Source organism: Epinephelus lanceolatus, chromosome 23 (genome assembly GCF_041903045.1).
Source record: "Epinephelus lanceolatus isolate andai-2023 chromosome 23, ASM4190304v1, whole genome shotgun sequence".
Taxonomy (NCBI): domain Eukaryota; kingdom Metazoa; phylum Chordata; class Actinopteri; order Perciformes; family Serranidae; genus Epinephelus; species Epinephelus lanceolatus.
In genome coordinates, this window is record NC_135756.1 from 131,373 (window position 1) to 153,327 (window position 21,955).

Here is a 21,955-nt window from a genome sequence, read left to right on the forward strand (position 1 = left end):
TGTTTCATATTTAATGGATATATTTAATTTATATGATGTCATTTATTTTCTGTGCTGAGACATGAACACAGTCATCAGGAGGATTTAATGTCAACGTTCAACTAACGGCTCGCTGTGAGGGAACGTTAACACAGTGATTCTCATCATCAACTTTATTAATGTGATTTTCTACAGACGTCCCTGAACGCCCAACATTGAACCTTTAATGTCTGTCTGTCTGTCTGTTCTTCCGTCCGTCTGTCTGTCTGTCTGTCTGTTCGTCTGTCTGTCTGTCGTGAGAGGTGACAGATGACATCACATCCAGCTGACTGATGACGAGTTGATTAGTAATAACAGAATATGAACTGTTTAACTGAATAAAATAAACATAAATATAAACAACAAAGTGACAGATAAACGTTTGCTCTCTATGATGTCGCCATGGTTAATATAACACGAATCTATGACATACGCTCTTATTTCTTATTGTAAAATAACAATCTCAGATCTCTGCGGGTCAACCTCTATCTCTGGAGAGTTCAGTGAACAGTGTTTTGTTTTATCTCCATGGTAACAGATATGTGATCCAGAGGGTCAAAGGTTAGGGTGTGATGTCATGAGACAGCCGTCTGTCCTGATTGGGTGTAGACTGCGTCCAACAGTACGAACTGTTTAAGGGCCGCAGCCATTACGTAGTGAAAGGTAAGAAGTCTGTGTCTCGTAACGCTCCCTCTGTAGCCTGAGAGGGGAGGTGGGGCGTCGTTGGCTGTGGGGCAGGTATAGAACATCCTATTGGCTGAGGTGAGGTGTCAATCCAAAGGTCAGGAGTTCACCTCCACTCTGAGTTCTGAGGAGTCATCATGTTTACGTGATAACGGAGGAAGAGCTGTGGAGGGTATGAATGTTATCATGTGTTTGGACTGAATGTTTGATTGGATGTTGATCAGCTGTGACTCTGTGAATGATCTATCATTGTAACACCTCACAGGTGAGTTACAACTGTTTGTTTGGTTGTTTGTTTGGTTGTTTATTAAGCCTGACGTGTTTGTATCTTTAAATGACCGTCATTAATGGAACAGTCAGGGGTAAAGCTTTCTAACAAACCACTTTAACACAGAAGCTGAGAAAACGTGGTGCAGGAAGTGACATCATCGACACAACTTTAATCTGTTTTCAGTTTATTTACACGTGATCAATAAACCATCACTAAATAATGAGACCTTATAACAGCAGTGTCAGATCACAGACTGATCAGCTGATTGTTTTGTTCTTTGATCAGATTGTTTCATGTTTACAGATCAGAGAGTAACAGTGATGTCACGATACGTTCACACACACACACACACACACACACATGATCCGTGCACACACACATGATCCGTGCACACACATGCACGATCTGTTCACACACACATGATCTGTTCACACACACACACACACACACACACACGATCCAGTCACACACACACACACACGATCCAGTCACACACACACACACGGATTACTGTTAATTTATTATGCTGATCTGTTCTGTACGACATCTATTGCACGTCTGTCCGTCCTGGAAGAGGGATCCCTCCTCAGTTGCTCTTCCTGAGGTTTCTACCGTTTTTTTTCCCCGTTAAAGGGTTTTTTGGGGAGTTTTTCCTGATCAGCTGTGAGGGTCATAAGGACAGAGGGATGTCGTATGCTGTAAAGCCCTGTGAGGCAAATTGTGATTTGTGATATTGGGCTTTATAAATAAAATTGATTGAATTGATTGATTGATTGACACACACACACATGATCCACTCACACACACACACACACACACACACATGATCCACTCACACACACACACACACACACACACACACACTTGATCCACTCACACACACACACACACACACACACACACACACACAATCCACTCACACACACACACACACACACACACACACACGATCCACTCACACACACACACACACACACACACACACACACACAGGTGTTACATTAAATTAGGCTGGTGTAATTTTAAGGTAATTGCTGGGATTCAGCAATAACAGGAAGAGACGCTGCAGCTTTGTCTCTGTGTGTGTGAGTGTGTGTGAGTGTGTGTGAGGGTGTGTGCTTGCATGTGCTGGTATGTGTGTGTGTGTGTCTGAGTGTTGGCTTATGTGCGCTGTTGTGTGTGTGTGTGTGTGTGTGTGTGAGAAAGACACACCGGTAGGTGTGTTAGAATGATTGACAGTTTTAGGAACCCAACTGGCAATGAAGTGCCAGCTGTGGGGTACACACACACACACACACACAGACCCCCCCCCCCCTCTAAATTGAGAGGGTGTCAATCAAAAGTGTGTGTGGTAGTCATTGGCTCAAGCATCTTTTGCTTCAGACTTTCTTAAGGATGGATGGGGCTGCCTCTTTCTCTCTCTCTCTCACTCACACTCACACACACACACACACACACACATGATCCTAAACAACCCTGAAACTGAAATCAGAAGTCATTTATTCAACTGCATGGTGATTGGTTGGAACTGTGTTCCTGTTTTGTGATTGGCTGCAGAGATGTGTCAGATCTGTTCTGTGATTGGCTGTGAATTGTGTCAGCTCTGTTCTGTGATTGGCTGTGAGATGTGTCAGATCTGTTCTGTGATTGGTTGTGAGTTGTGTCAGATCTGTTCTGTGATTGGCTGTGAGATGTGTCAGATCTGTTCTGTGATTGGCTGTGAGTTATGTCAGATCTGTTCTGTGATTGGCTGTGACATGTGTCAGATCTGTTCTGTGATTGGCTGTGAGTTGTGTCAGATCTGTTCTGTGATTGGCTGTGAGATGTGTCAGATCTGTTCTGTGATTGGCTGCAGTGATGTGTCCATGTCCTCTGAGATGTCCTCAGATGGACAGATGGTCCTGTACGGGTCCTCTGATTGGTCTGTTTTGATGTTGTGGTCTGTTGGAAGAGTCTCTGCTGTGATGATGTCATCACTGTGAACACCTGTGAACTGAACAGGTAGTGTGATGTCATCAGTGTGAACACCTGTGGACTGGACAGGTAGAGTGAGGACAGCTGCAGGTGGACTCTCTGAGACAGGAAACAGGTCAGAGTGAAACGTGAGTCTTCCTGTGGGACGCCTGATGATGTTCGATGATGATGAAGGAGGAGGAAGAGGAGGCAGAGAGTGTTTCCTGGTGTAGACACCCTGTCGGCCGTGAAGACTCTGTGACTGTGATGAAGACTCATAGTGATGACTGAAAGCTCTGTTGCTGAATGACGACTCGTCGGACCCCTGTCGGTCACAAAGATTTCACACTTAGTATCACATCATCATTATCAACACCATCACCATCATCATCATCACCCCCTAACCCTAACCCTAACCCAGGATGAAAGCTGAAGTGTTTGGGGCACCATTACCTGCTCAGATTCAACTAAATGCTTCAAAACTCATTAGACGATGCTTCACAGTGCAGATGGACAATGACCTGAAGCATATTGCAAAAGCAACCAAAGACATTGGCAAAGAAGTGGAATGTTCTGCAATGGCCAAGTCATATCATCTGACCTGAATCCAACTGAGCATGCGTTTCTCTTGCTGAAGCCAAAACTGAGGGCAAAACACCCAAAACACAAGCAGGAAGTGCAGACAGCTGCAGTAAAGGGCTGGCAGAGCATCACCAGGGAAGAAACCCAGCATCTGATGATGCCTATGTGTCCAACACTTCAGGCAGTCATTGACTGTAAAGGATTTGCAACCAAGTATTAAAACTGACTGTTTAATTGATGATTATGTTAGTTTGTCCAAATACTTATGAGCCCTTAAAGTCGGGGGACTGTGTGAAGAAATGGTTGTAATTCCTACACGGTTCATACTACATTTTTGAAAAAAGCCTTAAATGAAAGCGTCTGAAAGAGTCTGCACTTTAAGCAGGTATTCATTGTTTCATTTAAAACCCATTGTGGTGGTGTACAGAGCCAAAATGACGACAACTGTATCATTGTCCAAATAATTATGGACCTGACTGTATGTATATATACATACTGTGGTGGTCTTCATCCATAACTGCACACAGTACAGTACAGTACAGTACAGTACATCATACTGAAGGACAACACATCATACTGAGGGACAACACATCATACTGAAGGACAACGCATCATACTGAGGGACAACACATCATACTGAAGGACAACACATCATACTGAAGGAGAACAGATCAAACTGAAGGACAACACATCATACTGAAGGACAACACATCATACTGAAGGAAAACAGATCAAAGTGAAGGACAACACATCATACTGAGAGACACTCCATCATACTAGAGGACAACACATCATACTGAACGACGGTCCATCATACCGACTGACAGGACATAGTACTGAGGGACAGTCCATAATACTGAAGTACGACACATCATACTGAGGGACAGTCCATCATACTAAGGGACAGCATATCAACCTGAAGGACAGTCCATCATACTGAAGGACAACACATCATACTTAGGGACAGTCCATCATACTGAAGTACGACACATCATACTGAGGGACAGACCACGATAGTAAGGGACAGTATATTGACATGAAAGACAGTCCATCATACTGAAGGACAACACATCATACTGAAGGACAACACATCATACTGAAGCACAACACATCATACAGAAGGACAGTCCATCATACTGAAGGACAACACATCATACTGAGGGACAGTCCATCATACTGAAGTACGACACATCATACTGAGGGACAGACCACGATAGTAAGGGACAGTATATTGACCTGAAGGACAGTCCATCATACTGACGGACAACACATCATACTGAAGGACAACACATCAAACTAAAAGACAACACATCATACTTAAGGACAACACATCATACTGAAGGACAACACATCATACTGAAGGACAACACATCATACAGAAGGACAGTCCATCATACTGAAGGACAACACATCATACCAAAGGACAACACACCATACCGAAGGACAACACACATCATACTGAAAGACAACACATCATACTGAAAGACAACACATCATACTGAAGGACAACACATCATACTGAAGCACAATACATCATACTGAAGGACTGAAGGACAACACATCATACTGAAGTACAACACATCATACTGAAGGACAACACATCACACTAAAGGACAACACATCATAATGAAGGACAACACATCATACTAAAGGACAACACATCATACTAAAGGACAACACACCATACAGAAGGACAGTCCATCATGCTGAAGGACAACACATCATACTGAAGGACAGCACATCATACCGAAGGACAACACATATTGAAGGACAACACATACAGAAGGACAGTCCATCATATGTAATCACCACTGATGGAGGCTTTAAACACAATCACATGACAGGAAGTCCACAGTAACATCATCACAACATCACAGGACTGTAGAGCAGCTTTAAACTCACCGAGTGAAACCAAAGTAACTTCTGAGGAACACAAACATGTAAACATATCATCTGTATGTATTAAAACCACAGTAACTTCTACAGACATACAGTACAGGCCAAAAGTTTGGACACACCTTCTCATTCAATGCGTTTTCTTTATTTTCATGACTATTTACATTGTAGATTCTCACTGAAGGCATCAAAACTATGAATGAACACATGTGGAGTTATGTACTTAACAAAAAAAGGTGAAATAACTGAAAACATGTTTTATATTCTAGTTTCTTCAAAATAGCCACCCTTTGCTCTGATTACTGCTTTGCACACTCTTGGCATTCTCTCCATGAGCTTCAAGAGGTAGTCACCTGAAATGGTTTTCCAACAGTCTTGAAGGAGTTCCCAGAGGTGTTTAGCACTTGTTGGCCCCTTTGCCTTCACTCTGCGGTCCAGCTCGCCCCAAACCATCTCGATTGGGTTCAGGTCCGGTGACTGTGGAGGCCAGGTCATCTGCCACAGCACTCCATCACTCTCCTTCTTGGTCAAATAGCCCTTACACAGCCTGGAGGTGTGTTTGGGGTCATTGTCCTGTTGAAAAATAAATGATCGTCCAACTAAACGCAAACCGGATGGGATGGCATGTCGCTGCAGGATGCTGTGGTAGCCATGCTGGTTCAGTGTGCCTTCAATTTTGAATAAATCCCCAACAGTGTCACCAGCAAAACACCCCCACACCATCACACCTCCTCCTCCATGCTTCACAGTGGGAACCAGGCATGTGGAATCCATCCGTTCACCTTTTCTGCGTCTCACAAAGACACGGCGGTTGGAACCAAAGATCTCAAATTTGGACTCATCAGACCAAAGCACAGATTTCCACTGGTCTAATGTCCATTCCTTGTGTTTCTTGGCCCAAACAAATCTCTTCTGCTTGTTGCCTCTCCTTAGCAGTGGTTTCCTAGCAGCTATTTGACCATGAAGGCCTGATTGGCGCAGTCTCCTCTTAACAGTTGTTCTAGAGATGGGTCTGCTGCTAGAACTCTGTGTGGCATTCATCTGGTCTCTGATCTGAGCTGCTGTTAACTTGCCATTTCTGAGGCTGGTGACTCGGATGAACTTATCCTCAGAAGCAGAGGTGACTCTTGGTCTTCCTTTCCTGGGTCGGTCCTCATGTGTGCCAGTTTCGTTGTAGCGCTTGATGGTTTTTGCGACTCCACTTGGGGACACATTTAAAGTTTTTGCAATTTTCCGGACTGACTGACCTTCATTTCTTAAAGTAATGATGGCCACTCGTTTTTCTTTAGTTAGCTGATTGGTTCTTGCCATAATAAGAATTTTAACAGTTGTCCAATAGGGCTGTCGGCTGTGTATTAACCTGACTTCTGCACAACACAACTGATGGTCCCAACCCCATTGATAAAGCAAGAAATTCCACTAATTAACCCTGAGAAGGCACACCTGTGAAGTGGAAACCATTTCAGGTGACTACCTCTTGAAGCTCATGGAGAGAATGCCAAGAGTGTGCAAAGCAGTAATCAGAGCAAAGGGTGGCTATTTTGAAGAAACTAGAATATAAAACATGTTTTCAGTTATTTCACCTTTTTTTGTTAAGTACATAACTCCACATGTGTTCATTCATTGTTTTGATGCCTTCAGTGAGAATCTACAATGTAAATAGTCATGAAAATAAAGAAAACGCATTGAATGAGAAGGTGGGTCCAAACTTTTGGCCTGTACTGTAGATGAATATATTATATAAACTCTACAGTGACAAACTTATAAACAAACATTATATATAATCTATATAATATGGTAAGGTGTTTGAATGTATACATGTTAGGTGTGACATCAGGTGTTTACATGTCGTCAGGTGTGTAAAAGTGTCAGTGATGTAGTTCATACCACATTGGGATGTTTCCCGAGGGCAACACTGGCGGGATCGCCAGAGGTTGGTTGTAGTCGCCTTCTCCTCACGGTGCGCAGCAGCACCAACAGAAGAGCCGAGAGAAACAGGAGCACCATCATCACTGCAATGCCTCCAGCCAGTCTGCTGTCCACGTCTCCGAACAACTGCTGCTCCGTGAACGCACCACGAGGGACTATGGAGGAGAGAGGAGATAATGTCATTGAACGTACCACAAGGGACTGCACAGAGGAGAGAGGAGATAATGTCAGTGAATGCACCACAAGGGACTGCACAGAGGAGAGAGGAGATAATGTCAATGAATGCACCACAAGGGACTGCACAGAGGACAGAGGACAGTTAATGTTAGTGCACACACTGCGCCACAAGGGACTGTAGAGGAGAGAGGAGAGAAGACAGTTAATGTCAGTGAATGAACCACCAAGAGTGAGATAATGTCAGTGAACGCACCACGAGGGACTGCACAGAGGAGAGAGGAGATAATGTCAGTGAACGTACCACAAGGGACTGCACAGAGGAGAGAGGAGATAATGTCAGTGAATGCACCACGAGGGACTGTAGAGGAGAGAGGAGAGTTAATGTCAGTGAATGCACCACCAGGAGTGAGATAATATCAGCGAACGCACCACGAGGGACTGTAGAGGAGAGAGGAGAGTTAATGTCAGTGAATGAACCACCCGGAGGAAGATGATGTCAGTGAATGCACCACCAGGAGAGATAATGTCAGCGAACACACCACGAGGGACTGTAGAGGAGAGAGGAGAGATAAGGTCAGTGAATGCACCACCAGGAGGAAGATAATGTCAGTGAATGCACCACCAGGAGAGAGATAATGTCAGCGAACGCATCAAGAGGGACTGGACAGAGGAGAGAGGAGAGAGGAGAGATAATGTCAACGAACGCACCACGGGGGACTGGACAGAGGAGAGAGGAGAGATAATGTCAGTAATTGCACCACCAGGAGAGAGAGATAATGTTAGCGAACGCACCACGAGGGACTGCAGAGGAGAGGAGAGAGCAGAGTTAAGGCCTCTGCACACTGAGTGTGGTTTAGGCACAGCTTTGGTTACAGGTACCTGTTCAGGTTCAGTTGGTCGGACTGAGTCTCAGGTGGATCTAAGTGAATGTTTACAAACTGTCAGTTAACAACTGTTATTTCATTGAAGAAACATTTTCATGTCTGTTCAGTTGAACTGATCAGTTTGTGATCCATCAGAGATCAATGGAGAAAAAAAACTCAGACGCCAAACCTTAAACAGTTAAACATAAAAAGAAAAAAAAGAAGCGCATTGACAGGTGTGTTGACAGGTGTGAGGTGACCCTCAGGTGGTCCTGCTGTTGTTCTCACCTGTCTGTCCTCTCTGCAGAACTTCAATGTCAACTGAAGCTGAAGCTTCTTCTCCTGATTCTTCGTCTCTGGCGACGACCTGCAGTCGACACGTACAGTTACTGTATCTGTAATGTTTACACGTGTACACCTGTACAGGTGTGTATATATACATGTATAATAGTGATCTGTTGATTCTGCATCTCTGGTGCCGACCTACAGGATGATCAGAGTCTGAATATAAAATTTAAACCGTCAGGTGACAATCCTCCAGTTCAGATCTGATGAAGCTTCAGTCTCACCTGTGTCGTCACCTGTGTGACACCGCGTCCTGTCAGTATACTCTGTTACCTGCAGTATGTGTCTGTCAAAGGCGTGCAGGCGGTCCGTCCTGGCAATCAGGACCCCGCCCTGGGTGACTTGGTACAGTCCGGACGGGGGGTGGAGGGAGTAGTGGATGTTTGGATTCAGGCCCTGTGATTGGACAGCAGTGATGACTCACCAGGTGTCAGACAGGTAATGATACAGGTGTAGCAACAGGAGGTCTTACGTCAGGGAAGTCACGATCCAACACCTGGATCTGTAACACCTGGTTCCCGTAGGTGGAGACGATGGAGGCGGGGCTAGAGCTCTGGATGATGAAACCTTTGAAGGTGGTTCTGTTGAAGACCGGCGGGAACGCATTCTCACTGAGAACCCGGATCAGAACTGACGCCACGCTGTACTTCAGCCGGTCATCCTCCTGATACACCTGCAAGGACAGGGGGGCAGGGCCTTTGGTTCTGTCATCACTGTTATAAATATAACAGTAAACAGGAAGTGGTGCTGTTACCATGATGCTGAGTGTGAAGTTCGTCTCCAGTCGTCGGTCGTTCACCGCTCTAGTTAACCTGAGCTCACCTGTCCTGTTGTTGATCACAAACCTGCCCCGGTCGTCACCTGCTGACACACACAAACACACCTGAGCACACCTGTATACACACACACACACACACACACACCTGAATACACTCATACACCTGCTGACACACACAAACACACCTGAGCACACCTGTACACACACCTGGATACATCTAAACACACCTGAATACACTCATACACCTGCTGAAACACACAAACACACACCTGGATATATACCTGTAAACACCTGAACACACACAAACACACACCTGAGCACACCTGCTGACACACTTGGATACACACCTGAACACACTCCTGAACACACCTGTATACACACATCGTCATCATCATCATCATCATCATCATCCTCACTGACCTGACAGGATGTTGTAGATCAGAGAGGTGTTGATTCCTCGGTCTCCATCCTCTGCTCTGATAGGTCCAGGAGAAAACTCCACCACACCGTCCTGAAACAGGAAACAACAATAATAAAGGTGTAGACAAATAAACATGTCTGCTACAGTAAACGTCTTTGGTTTGTTTGTTTGTTTACGTGGTGTTTGATTGTTTACCTGGTGTTTGTTTTACCTGGTGTTTGTGTGTGATGTTGGCGGTGTAGGTGGGGTTCATGCAGACAGGAACACCTGGAGACACAGGTGTGCAGGGCAGGAAGTGAGGGTACTGGTCGTCTCCGTCCTCGATGTTGACGATGAGGACAGTGGACGTATTGAACTTCTCTGCAGTGTTCGCTTCCTGTTTGTCAGGACAAACTTGTTTATTTATTTGTTTATTGGTGTTTACTGAAGCATTGATGGTGTGATGGCGGTTGATGACATCACAGAGTTACCTGAGCCCAGATGGTCACCTGCAGCTGAGTCCTGCTCTCGTAATCCAGAGGTTTGTTCAGAACCACGTCCCCACTGTTTGGAAGATCCACCCTGAAGAACGCTGCGTCGCCCTGCGGGAAACAGGAAGTACTTTACTCTCCACAGGAAACAGGAAACACTTTACAGAGACATCCACAGGAGACATGAAACACTTTACTTCCACAGGAAACAGGAAACACTTTACAGTCCACAGGAAACAGGAATCACTTTACCAAAGAGCATGGATACCAAAGGGTGAAGCTCTGTTGAATTTTTGCCAACAGCCACTAGGGGTGCTGCCGCCATTTTGGACTGTTGAGTTTGGACTGTTGTGCCCAGACAACATGGAAGATGTCAAGGAGAGAGGAGAAAAAAAAGTAAAAGAAAACAGTGTGGTGCAATTAACTGCAACAACTATCAGTTGAACACCCCGCACCTGGTTTCCCGAAGGATCCCGACAGGTAAGAACTCCTGAGGTGTAAGTTTTAAAGTGTTTTAATATCAATTTATTATGCCAGTTTTGTTTTGTTCTACATATATATATATATATATATATATATATATATATATATATACTCCAAAGAGGGCGGGTACTCTGAACTGTTGTTCTGTGCATAAGCACAGACAACAGTCAGGACCCATTCCCCGACCTGAAGGCGCAGGGAAGCAACCCTTTCGTCTACCGGGGTAAACCCCAACGTACAGGCAGAGAGTCTGGGGGCTATCAGAAAGCCCACCCCGGCCCTCCGCCTCTCACCTGGAGCAACTCCAGCGAAGGAGAGAGTCCAACCCCTCTCAAGGACTTGGGTTCCAGAGCCGGAACTATGTGTCGAGGTGAGGTCGACTATATCTAGCCGGTAGCGCTCAACCTCTTCCACAAGCTCCGGCTCCTTCCCCGCCAGAGAGGTGACATTCCATGTCCCAAGAACCAACTTCTGTAACCGAGGATCGGACCGCCAAGGCCCCCGCCTTGGTCTGCTGCCCAATCCACATTGCACCGAACCCTTCTGGATCTCTCTGCGGGTGGTGGGCCTGCAGAGGGACGAGCCCATGTAGGGCCCGGCCAGACCCCATGGGTGAAGGCCCAACTACCAGGCGCTCACCCACGGGCCCCAACCCCAGGCCTGGCTCCAGGGCGGGGCCCTGGTAACCCTCCGGGCCGGGTACACGTGTCCTTGTTTGTATCCATCATGAAGGGTCTTTTGAACCATTCTTCGTCTGACCCTTCGCCCAGAACCAATCTGCCATGGGAAACCCTACCAGGGGCAAAATGCCCCCGACAGCATAGCTCCTAGGGTCATTAGGGCACTCAAACTCCTCCACCACGATAAGGTGACGGTTCTCGGAGGAGGATTAAAATATATCATGTTAAAATAGTCTATATATCATTATCATTATTATTATTATTATTATTACTGTCCCCTTACTGTACAAACTGTAAATAAATCTTTATTCCTGACTATGTGACGTCGCCATTAATGTGTTTCTAGTTAAAATATATACAGTACAGGCCAAAAGTTTGGACACACCTTCTCATTCAATGCGTTTTCTGTATTTTCATGACTATTTACATTGTAGATTCTCACTGAAGGCATCAAAACTATGAATGAACACATGTGGAGTTATGTACTTAACAAAAAAAGGTGAAATAACTGAAAACATGTTTGATATTCTAGTTTCTTCAAAATAGCCACCCTTTGCTCTGATTACTGCTTTGCACACTCTTGGCATTCTCTCCATGAGCTTCAAGAGGTAGTCACCTGAAATGGTTTTCCAACAGTCTTGAAGGAGTTCCCAGAGGTGTTTAGCACTTGTTGGCCCCTTTGCCTTCACTCTGCGGTCCAGCTCACCCCAAACCATCTGGATTGGGTTCAGGTCCGGTGACTGTGGAGGCCAGGTCATCTGCTGCAGCACTCCATCACTCTCCTTCTTGGTCAAATAGCCCTTACACAGCCTGGAGGTGTGTTTGGGGTCATTGTCCTGTTGAAAAATAAATGATCGTCCAACTAAACGCAAACCGGATGGGATGGCATGTCGCTGCAGGATGCTGTGGTAGCCATGCTGGTTCAGTGTGCCTTCAATTTTGAATAAATCCCCAACAGTGTCACCAGCAAAACACCCCCACACCATCACACCTCCTCCTCCATGCTTCACAGTGGGAACCAGGCATGTGGAATCCATCCGTTCACCTTTTCTGCGTCTCACAAAGACACGGCGGTTGGAACCAAAGATCTCAAATTTGGACTCATCAGACCAAAGCACAGATTTCCACTGGTCTAATGTCCATTCCTTGTGTTTCTTGGCCCAAACAAATCTCTTCTGCTTGTTGCCTCTCCTTAGCAGTGGTTTCCTAGCAGCTATTTGACCATGAAGGCCTGATTGGCGCAGTCTCCTCTTAACAGTTGTTCTAGAGATGGGTCTGCTGCTAGAACTCTGTGTGGCATTCATCTGGTCTCTGATCTGAGCTGCTGTTAACTTGCCATTTCTGAGGCTGGTGACTCGGATGAACTTATCCTCAGAAGCAGAGGTGACTCTTGGTCTTCCTTTCCTGGGTCGGTCCTCATGTGTGCCAGTTTCGTTGTAGCGCTTGATGGTTTTTGCGACTCCACTTGGGGACACATTTAAAGTTTTTGCAATTTTCCGGACTGACTGACCTTCATTTCTTAAAGTAATGATGGCCACTCGTTTTTCTTTAGTTAGCTGATTGGTTCTTGCCATAATATGAATTTTAACAGTTGTTCAATAGGGCTGTCGGCTGTGTATTAACCTGACTTCTGCACAACACAACTGATGGTCCCAACCCCATTGATAAAGCAAGAAATTCCACTAATTAACCCTGATAAGGCACACCTGTGAAGTGGAAACCATTTCAGGTGACTACCTCTTGAAGCTCATGGAGAGAATGCCAAGAGTGTGCAAAGCAGTAATCCGAGCAAAGGGTGGCTATTTTGAAGAAACTAGAATATAAAACATGTTTTCAGTTATTTCACCTTTTTTGTTAAGTACATAACTCCACATGTGTTCATTCATAGTTTTGATGCCTTCAATGAGAATCTACAATGTAAATAGTCATGAAAATAAAGAAAACGCATTGAATGAGAAGGTGTGTCCAAACTTTTGGCCTGTGCAGTATATATATTTTTGGTAGATTGGCTTATGGGGTGATTTTGAAGGAGTAATTAAGTTAATCTTCTCATAAGTGGATGTAATATGTAGATATGACATCTAGGCCGTTTTTCTTAGTTTTGTTTTTTTTTAAAGTCTATATTTTGCTTTACAAAAACATGAAAAAGCAGCTGTGACCAAGTTATCATGAGGTGAGTAGCATTGTAAGCATAATTAATAGCGATATACTTCAGTTTGTCTGTGTGTTTTTGTATGCAAGCGGGTCTGCTGACAGTCCAAAATGGCGGCGGTAGGACAAAACCATGGGCCAGTCTGTTGCTATGGGGCGTTTTATTGAGCTTCGCCTCTTGGTATCCATGCTCTTTGTTTACAGTCCACAGGAAACAGGAAGCACTTTACAGTCCACAGGAAACAGGACACATTTTACTGAGACATCCACAGGACGTGGACAGAAGTATGTGGATGGACTTTGACTCACCGATGACTCATCGATGATGTAACTGATGATGTCTCCGTCTGCATCGACGGCCTTTACCGTGAAAATGACCGAATTCACCCCTGTCAGCTGAAAACACACAAAAAAACATGTCAACTTTTATACAGTGTATCCACCTTATTTTCAAACACGGAAGTAAATAGTGATCAACTTCCGTTTTTTTGTGCATGACTTCCGGTCAGCCGCTTTCCCTCATGCTTTCCCTTACCGGAGCTAATGGTGCAAGCTAATTTTTTTTCAATTTTCAGTTGTTTATGTTAGTCAATCAGTTAGTTAGTTAATTAGTTAGTTAGTCTGTATATTTTGTATAGATAACTGTGCCCACGTTTCCGTTATAACGGAAATTTATTCCCTCTAAACGCGAATAAATCACACGTCAGTCATAACCTATGAACCAAAAAAGCACAATCTATCCCGAGTGAGACAAACTGCTTGATCCCCGTCTCCAGTGTACCAGCAGAGAACCTGCAGAACCGAATCAGTGAAAAAACACAGCGGGCTACACAGCCTCTCTACCTGAGCAGCTGAAGCTGCGGCTCACACCCTCGACACACAGACACACAGACGGTGCTTCTGCATGCCAGCCACACGTGTGCGCAACTGTGAGAAATAAATATGTGAGGTGTACGCTGCTTTTCTATCTTTTTTCCCTTTTCTTTCTTTCTTTCTTCTGTCAGCGACATACACTCCTAACACAGGACGGGTTGTTTTAATTGACTGAGTTGATCATTAAGCCATAGTGATGCTGGGATCGGCTCTGATAGCACCTGAATCAGCATGTACGCATCAACCATCCAGCCGTTACAACATAATTGAGCTAGCAAAGCAGTTTTGTGTTGCTATGTGTGGTATTTATTCAGTTTTGGGAAATCACGATGTCTAGAAAGCATCAGTGGCTGCAGCTGACAGGGACAGCTAACGTTAACACTAGCAGCAAAGCTAACATCAGGATCGTCATCTGTTAAAAGCCTCCCGTTGTCGGATACGACATGAAACTACTCCAGTTAGCTCAATCATGATGTAACTAAAACAAGAAAATATTTTTTTCACGGGCCACTTTGTGAGTTTAGTGAGTTATTACAGACACGCCTAACGGCTAACAGCTAACGGTTAGCCCAGCTAATCTACGATAACCATGTTATTAATTACACACAGAGAAAATACTAATGTTTGTTCAGTCATTGTGTTTATAGACTTTACAAACATCAGATTAGTCTAAACGGTGATATAGTGACATGAAAAATGTGATATATACATATATATAGCTAAACTCAGCAAGGTAAACAACAAGGCGATTCCCATTTACACAGTGGTAAGAGTGCTGGACCGGAAGTGTCACACAAAAAAACGGAAGCTGGCTGCGTTCTGTTTTGCCTCTGTGTTTCCGTGAAAAATAAGGTGGATACTGTCAGGTACTGTTTGGTGAACAATTGAATTACCTCACTGATGGTGAACGGCTGAATTACCTCACTGATGGTGAACAGATGAATTACCTCACTGATGGTGAATGGCTGAATTACCTCACTGATGGTGAACAGCTGAATTACCTCACTGATGGTGAACAGATGAATTACCTCAGTGATGGTGAACGGCTGAATTACCTCACTGATGGTAAACAGCTGAATTACCTCACTGATGGTGAACAGATGAATTACCTCAGTGATGGTGAACGGCTGAATTACCTCACTGATGGTAAACAGATGAATTACCTCACTGATGGTGATGAATTACCTCAGTGATGGTGAACGGCTGAATTACCTCACTGATGGTAAACAGATGAATTACCTCAGTGATGGTAAACAGATGAATTACCTCACTGATGGTGAACGGCTGAATTACCTCACTGATGGTAAACAGATGAATTACCTCACTGATGGTAAACAGATGAATTACCTCACTGATGGTAAACAGATGAATTACCTCACTGATGGTGAACGGCTGAATTACCTCACTGATGGTAAACAGATGAAATACCTCACTGATGGTGAACGGCTGAATTACCTCACTGATGGTAAACAGATGAAATACCTCACTGATGGTGAACGGCTGAATGGTCTCCTTCAGGAAGTTTGGTGTGTTGTCGTTCTCGTTGATGATCTCCACCAGGATCCTGTACTGAGTCTGACGACACACGTTTATATCCAATCAGACACTTTGCTTATCTGCTGCTGTTAATGTTGGACAGGTGACCTACCTGTATGACATCATCCTCATAACAGGTGAGCTCCGCAATCAGCACTGATCCCTGAACCTGAGACACAAACATCTCTGAGGTAAACTTTAGTGCACATGATCCAGGTGAGATAAAGGTCCAGGTGAGATAAAGGTCCTGGTCAGATGCAGGTCCAGGTCAGATACATGTCCAGGTCAGATAAAGGTCCAGGTCAGATACAGGTCCAGGTCAGATACAGGTCCAGGTCAGATAAAGGTCCAGGTCAGATAAAGGCCCAGGTCAGATACAGGTCCAGGTCAGATAAAGGTCCAGGTCAGATACAGGTCCAGGTCAGATAAAGGTCCAAGTCAGATATAGGTCCTGGTCAGATAAAGGTCCAGGTCAGATAAAGGTCCAGGTCAAATACAGGTCCAGGTCAGATATAGGTCCAGGTCAGATACAGGTCCAGGTCAGATACAGGTCCAGGTCAGGTTCAGGTGTACCTCTCTGTCCAGGACTCTGGAGGCAGACGTGTTCAGGCGGATGGTCCGACCCTCTAAGTAGAACCAGTCGGCGTTGTCTCCGGTCAGACAGAGGCGGATGGTGTTGGCTCCAGGTTCTGCGGTGACGCTCAGGTTGGAGATGAACTGACCCATCGGACTGTTCTCTCTGACCGAGGCAAAGATGTCTGACCCCCCCAGACACAGACTGGCTGAGGATCAGGAACCACCACAAGGTGTCAGTCAGACAAACTGCTGCTGCGTTCACATGACACCTGAACCCCTAACCCCAACACCTGAGCTGAACACCTGATCTGATGAATGGGTTAAGGTTAGGAGTCAGCTGATTGAACATTTGATTGATCACAGGTTCAATAATCAGTTAACCTCTGACTCTCCTCTGAACCTGATCTGTTACTGACTGACCAAACTCAGGTAACCTCACTTCCTGTCATCCCTCACTGTTTTCTGATTGAATGGCAGGTGTTCAGTACTAACCAATCAGCAGTGACTCGTGATGACTGAAGAGTTCTCACCTGTTACCACGTGATACGACAACCTGAGAGCCACCTGCCAAAGCAGCAGCCTGCAGCCCTGCAACATCTTCCTCCTCCTCCTCCTGCAGAGCACATCATCATCATTGTCATCGTCATCGTCATCATCATCATCAGAGTTAAGCCCCTGCAGGCTGTGATGTTTGACCATAATGTCAGAGGTCATGTGACTGTTATCATTCTGAGGTTAGCGTGTTGCTAACGTGTCTCAGCAGGAATGAATCAAATGTGTGACCGCAGAGAATCAAACACACCTCAGCTTCATTTCAAATCAGCGTCACTGTAAAATCATTGTCACGCGTCATCAGCATGAGACAATGGCTCGAGGCGACTCACTGACACCTCTCAGACGGGACCAGGTGAATGCCACCTGTGCCTGAGCGAAGGTTTCCATATTGTTCCTGAGCCCATGTAGTAACATCTTTTATAAACTCAGTTTGTAATGCAATGATGTCTGAGGGGTCAAAGGTCACCGACATGCAGAGATTTCTGCAGAGTCTCTGAGTCTGTTGATGATGTTATGGGATGTATGGAATCAGTTTGAACAGTGAATATCTCTGTGGGTTCAGGTGACTGAAGGTCAGGTACAGATCACTGCAGTCTGTTTAAATTCACACAGAGTTAGACAGCGGGTTTAATAATACTAACATGCCCCACAGACAGTGAATGCAACACGTCCCTGACCTGCTGCTTTGTTTTTACTCTGAAATCTAAAATCAGACTTCGTCTCGTCGTGACTCATGGAAGCCCCCCGAGACAACCAGCTGATTCATATTCACACAGTCGAACTCACAAACTAACTTCAGTGTTTCATTGTCACATTCACGAAAATCAAACAGCTGATGGATTGTCAGAGATCGTCTCTACAGTTCGTCCTCTTAGTGGACTGAGTCTCTCTGTTGGATGGACCGACGTCTCTCTGGACTCTGAGACACTGAGATGTTGTAGTTTGTTGTTGTCCAGCAGGAACATGTGGAGGTCAACAACAAAGAAACAAAGAAACAAACAAACAGTGAGTCAGGACAAGTTGGACGTGAACAAACTGAGGATCAGTCTGAAACACAACACGCCGCTACTTCCTGTCTGTATCCATCCTCATTAAAGGGTCAGTCAGTGGAGTTTTCTAATGAGACTCAGCAACCCTGACCATAATCTTATCGATCGTATGTGGGTGAAATGAACAGGAGGAGAGAATGATACATTAGATCAGTGACAATAAGATGGAAGATCAGACGGGACAACATCAGTAAAACATGTAGTTTGTGTGAAAACGTCAGTTGATCCTGAACAAACGTGACAACAGAACAGAACAATGAACAGGAAACAAACTGGCTACCTCTGTACCAGGTGGGTGTGGCCCCAAAAAGGGCATCTGATCTGCAGCCCACTAAGGTAAACACGCCCACATGGGCACTTTGTGTGGAGCCATTATGAACCAGTGGACCGTCACATGCAGGAACCATTTTATAGCCCACTGACCCCCAACATGGACCCACAGCCCCTGATGGTGGGTGGGGTTGGTCAGTCGGTTGTTTGGTCGGTCAGTCTAAAGCCAGTTGAAAAATTTGGTGTTTTCCAGATGAGTCAGTTGGGTTAGGTTCAGGGTCCAGGTGGGTCAGTTGGGTTAGGTACAGGGTCCAGGTGGGTCAGTTGAGGTGGTCTCAGGTGAACGGGACGCTCTCTCTGAGCAGAGTTCACTTCATTGTTAACGTTGTTCACCTGTGAACCTGCAGTCTGACTCACCTGGTGTTGACCGTGGTTATTGAGCAGATTTCAGCCTGCGTTCTCTTGTCCTTGTCTACAGGAAACCACAACAACCTTCAAGCAACAGCGTCACACTGATGATTCAGGGTTAGGATTAGAGTCCTGGTGATGAAATGTTGTAAAGATCTAAAATTGATGAAACAGTTTGTGAACGCCCTCAGAGACGTCCAGAGTCCGACTGTCAGGACTCTCATGATGTTGATCTGTCACATTTTTTAACTCTGACAGCAGCTACAGTGACCTCACTAATGTACCGATCTGTTCAACCTCACAGCAGCGTCTGTGATGTCATCATTAATGTTCAGCAGGTCAGCGGTGGTTCTAATGAAGCTCCTCCAGAGCTGAAGTTTAATCAGGGTTCACCTCCAGAGATCAACCTGTTTGTAGGTTTGTTTTCAGACGATACAGTTTAATAAATCATGACACTGTGGTCAGCAGGGTCAGACTGTTTCCTGCAGAGCACACCTGAAACATGATGTCACTGAAAGTTCAGCTGAAAGATTCACTGACAACATTTCAGCGACATGTCAGATGCATTAATTAACATCACTTCCTCCTGATGTTCACAGAGAACGTTCGTCGTTCACTTAGCTGAACGTTTCCTCAGAAACAGATTTACTGTTTCACGTCAGTTGGATTTAAACAGTGCCGAACGAGACAAGCTGATAGAAACTCTCTGAGCCGCCTGTCCTCATTCTCATCTTATCAAATACTGCCGCCATTTCACTGATCTGAGCGCCTTCATGATGTTATAATATGCACCAGCTGTTGATGCAGGGTCCAACGAGCGAAGTCATCAGATACCACTGCTGTGTCAGAGGACATCATTGTACGATACCGACACACAAAGGCACCAATGAAACGCAACAGCTGACAGTTGTTTCTGATACTGCCAGTGACCACTGACGTCTAAAGTGCAAGAAGGTCGTACAGAGCGTCAGCAAGGGCAATGGATGGTCCATCAAACTCTGGACTGTCACCTGAGAGCCCGCTGTTTAATTCCCACATCAAACATCAGAGGTCAGTCCAGTTTTTTTATTAATATCACAGTGTGCTAATGTGTAGCATGCTACAGTAGAGACGGATGTCACATGATGTGACGTCACATGATGTGATGTGACGTCAGTGAGAATCGACTTATCTCATGTCAAACCATGATGGGTTTTTTGTTCTAAGCCTAACCAGCTGCTTGTGTCAGCTGGTTAACTTCAGGAAGCCAAACTCAACATGCAGTGATTAACTAACGCTGTAACTTTATTGTGAAAGAGACTGTAATAAGCAGAAACTGAACACTTCCTGTGAAAACAGAAGTTTATTTTGAGAAGACACATCACGTACCGAGCAGTGATCAACACGCCATCCCTGAATGGAAATATCAAACACAGGAAGGAACCAGAGCGTCATGTTTAGACGTGTACGTCCACTGACGAGGCGTCTGCCTTTGACGAGATGAGAACGAGCTTGTTTAAAACACCAGAACGTCTCTGACTCTGAACGTTACACACTAACACGCCAAACCTGATTCACAAAGCTCACACAGTGTCGGAGTCACATGACATCAGGAGGAGCTCCACACTCTTCACCTCCTCACACTTGAATCAATCGATCGATCAGTGACTCAGACTCAGTCTGAACTTCAGTGTCTCTGTGCTCTGAACGTGTCGCTGCCACAGGAAGTTCATTTCAAACACAACAGACTGTTCTTCTTGTTCCGACGAACAAACTGTTGACATGTTGACATGTTTACATGATGATGAACACATGAACACTCACCTCTCTCTGTTGGTCTACAGGCGGTCGGTGTCTCTCGTCCTCGTCACGGCATCATGTTTTCAGCAGTCTCGGTGTATTGTTCTCTGAGAACAGAGAACAGCCTGTTACTCTGTGTGTGTGTGTGTGTGTGTGTGTGTGTGTGAGAGCGTATTAGCTGAGGGCTTACAGGGCATTAATCAGCAGGATAAGTAGGACAACAGGCTGCAGAGATTAAAACCTGCTGAACCTCTGTTCACTGTTAGTTCACTGTTGGTCTGAGCAACAGATACTGTTTCTGTATTCAGTCATATCTATTCAGATATTACTAAAATATTTAGTTAAGTATTAGTGAATATAAACATTAAATCCACCCAGTAAACACGTGTCCTGCACAGTGTGAACACACCTGATGTGGTTTCTGTGGCTTAGTGATGATGTAATAACACCAGGCTCCAGCAGGGGGTGTCACAGTGTCCCTCACTGACTGAACATGTAAAGATAAATCCACCAGAGCGGCTTCAGTAAACTGTAAATGTTTTTATTCAGTCAGATGTTAAACAGACGTTTGTGATTCTGTTCGTCACATTTTATAAAGTTTCAACTACTTTTTATTCAAATATTGTTTCTGCTGTGACCGACTGTGTGACATCATATGGTCCCATTGTGTCTCAAGCTCATACCTCCCAGTCCTCCCAGTCCCCACAGTCCCCACAGTCCTCCCAGTCCTCCCAGTCCTCACAGTCCCCACAGTCATCCCAGTCCTCCCAGTCCCTCACAGTCCTCCCAGTCCCCCACAGTCCTCCCAGTCCTCCCAGTCCTCACAGTCCTCCCAGTCCCCACAGTCCTCACGGTCATCACAGTCCTCACAGTCCTCCCAGTCCTCCCAGTCCTCACAGTCCCCACAGTCATCCCAGTCCTCCCAGTCCCTCACAGTCCTCCCAGTCCCCCACAGTCCTCCCAGTTCTCCCAGTCCTCACGGTCCTCCCAGTCCCCACAGTTCTCCCAGTCCTCCCAGTCCCCACAGTCCTCACAGTCCCACAGTCCTCACAGTCCTCCCAGTTCTCCCAGTCCTCACAGTTTTCACAGTCCTCCCAGTCCCCACAGTCTTCCCAGTTCTCCCAGTCCCCACAGTCCTCACAGTACTCACAGTCCCCACAGTTCTCACAATCCTCCCAGTCCCCACAGTCCTCACAGTCCTCCCAGTT

The 21,955-nt window shown here is 45.4% G+C and overlaps 1 protein-coding gene across 3 annotated transcripts; it reads right to left on the reverse strand.

Annotated features, from left to right (window-relative positions):
• Window positions 1-1,140: 1,140 nt before the first annotated feature.
• cdhr5-rs (cadherin-related family member 5, related sequence) lies at window positions 1,141-20,869 on the reverse strand. Of its 3 annotated transcripts, XM_078165274.1 has the most exons (16): window positions 20,772-20,869; window positions 17,217-17,299; window positions 16,684-16,892; window positions 16,223-16,279; window positions 16,057-16,149; window positions 14,011-14,097; window positions 10,388-10,498; window positions 10,129-10,293; window positions 9,917-10,007; window positions 9,473-9,579; window positions 9,191-9,391; window positions 8,992-9,114; window positions 8,662-8,740; window positions 7,292-7,488; window positions 5,411-5,431; window positions 1,141-3,251 (listed from the first exon to the last, which is right to left on the reverse strand). In XM_078165274.1, the coding sequence occupies exons 2-16, from the start codon at window positions 17,281-17,283 to the stop codon at window positions 2,802-2,804; spliced, it is 2,058 nt and encodes a 685-aa protein (XP_078021400.1). In that variant the 5' UTR covers window positions 17,284-17,299; window positions 20,772-20,869; the 3' UTR covers window positions 1,141-2,801. The 3 variants fall into 3 exon arrangements, with proteins under 3 accessions (XP_078021400.1, XP_078021398.1, XP_078021399.1); XM_078165272.1 differs by lacking the exon at window positions 20,772-20,869 and having other exon boundaries at window positions 17,217-20,234; XM_078165273.1 differs by lacking the exons at window positions 5,411-5,431; window positions 20,772-20,869 and having other exon boundaries at window positions 17,217-20,234.
• Between the last annotated feature and the right edge of the window lie 1,086 nt (window positions 20,870-21,955).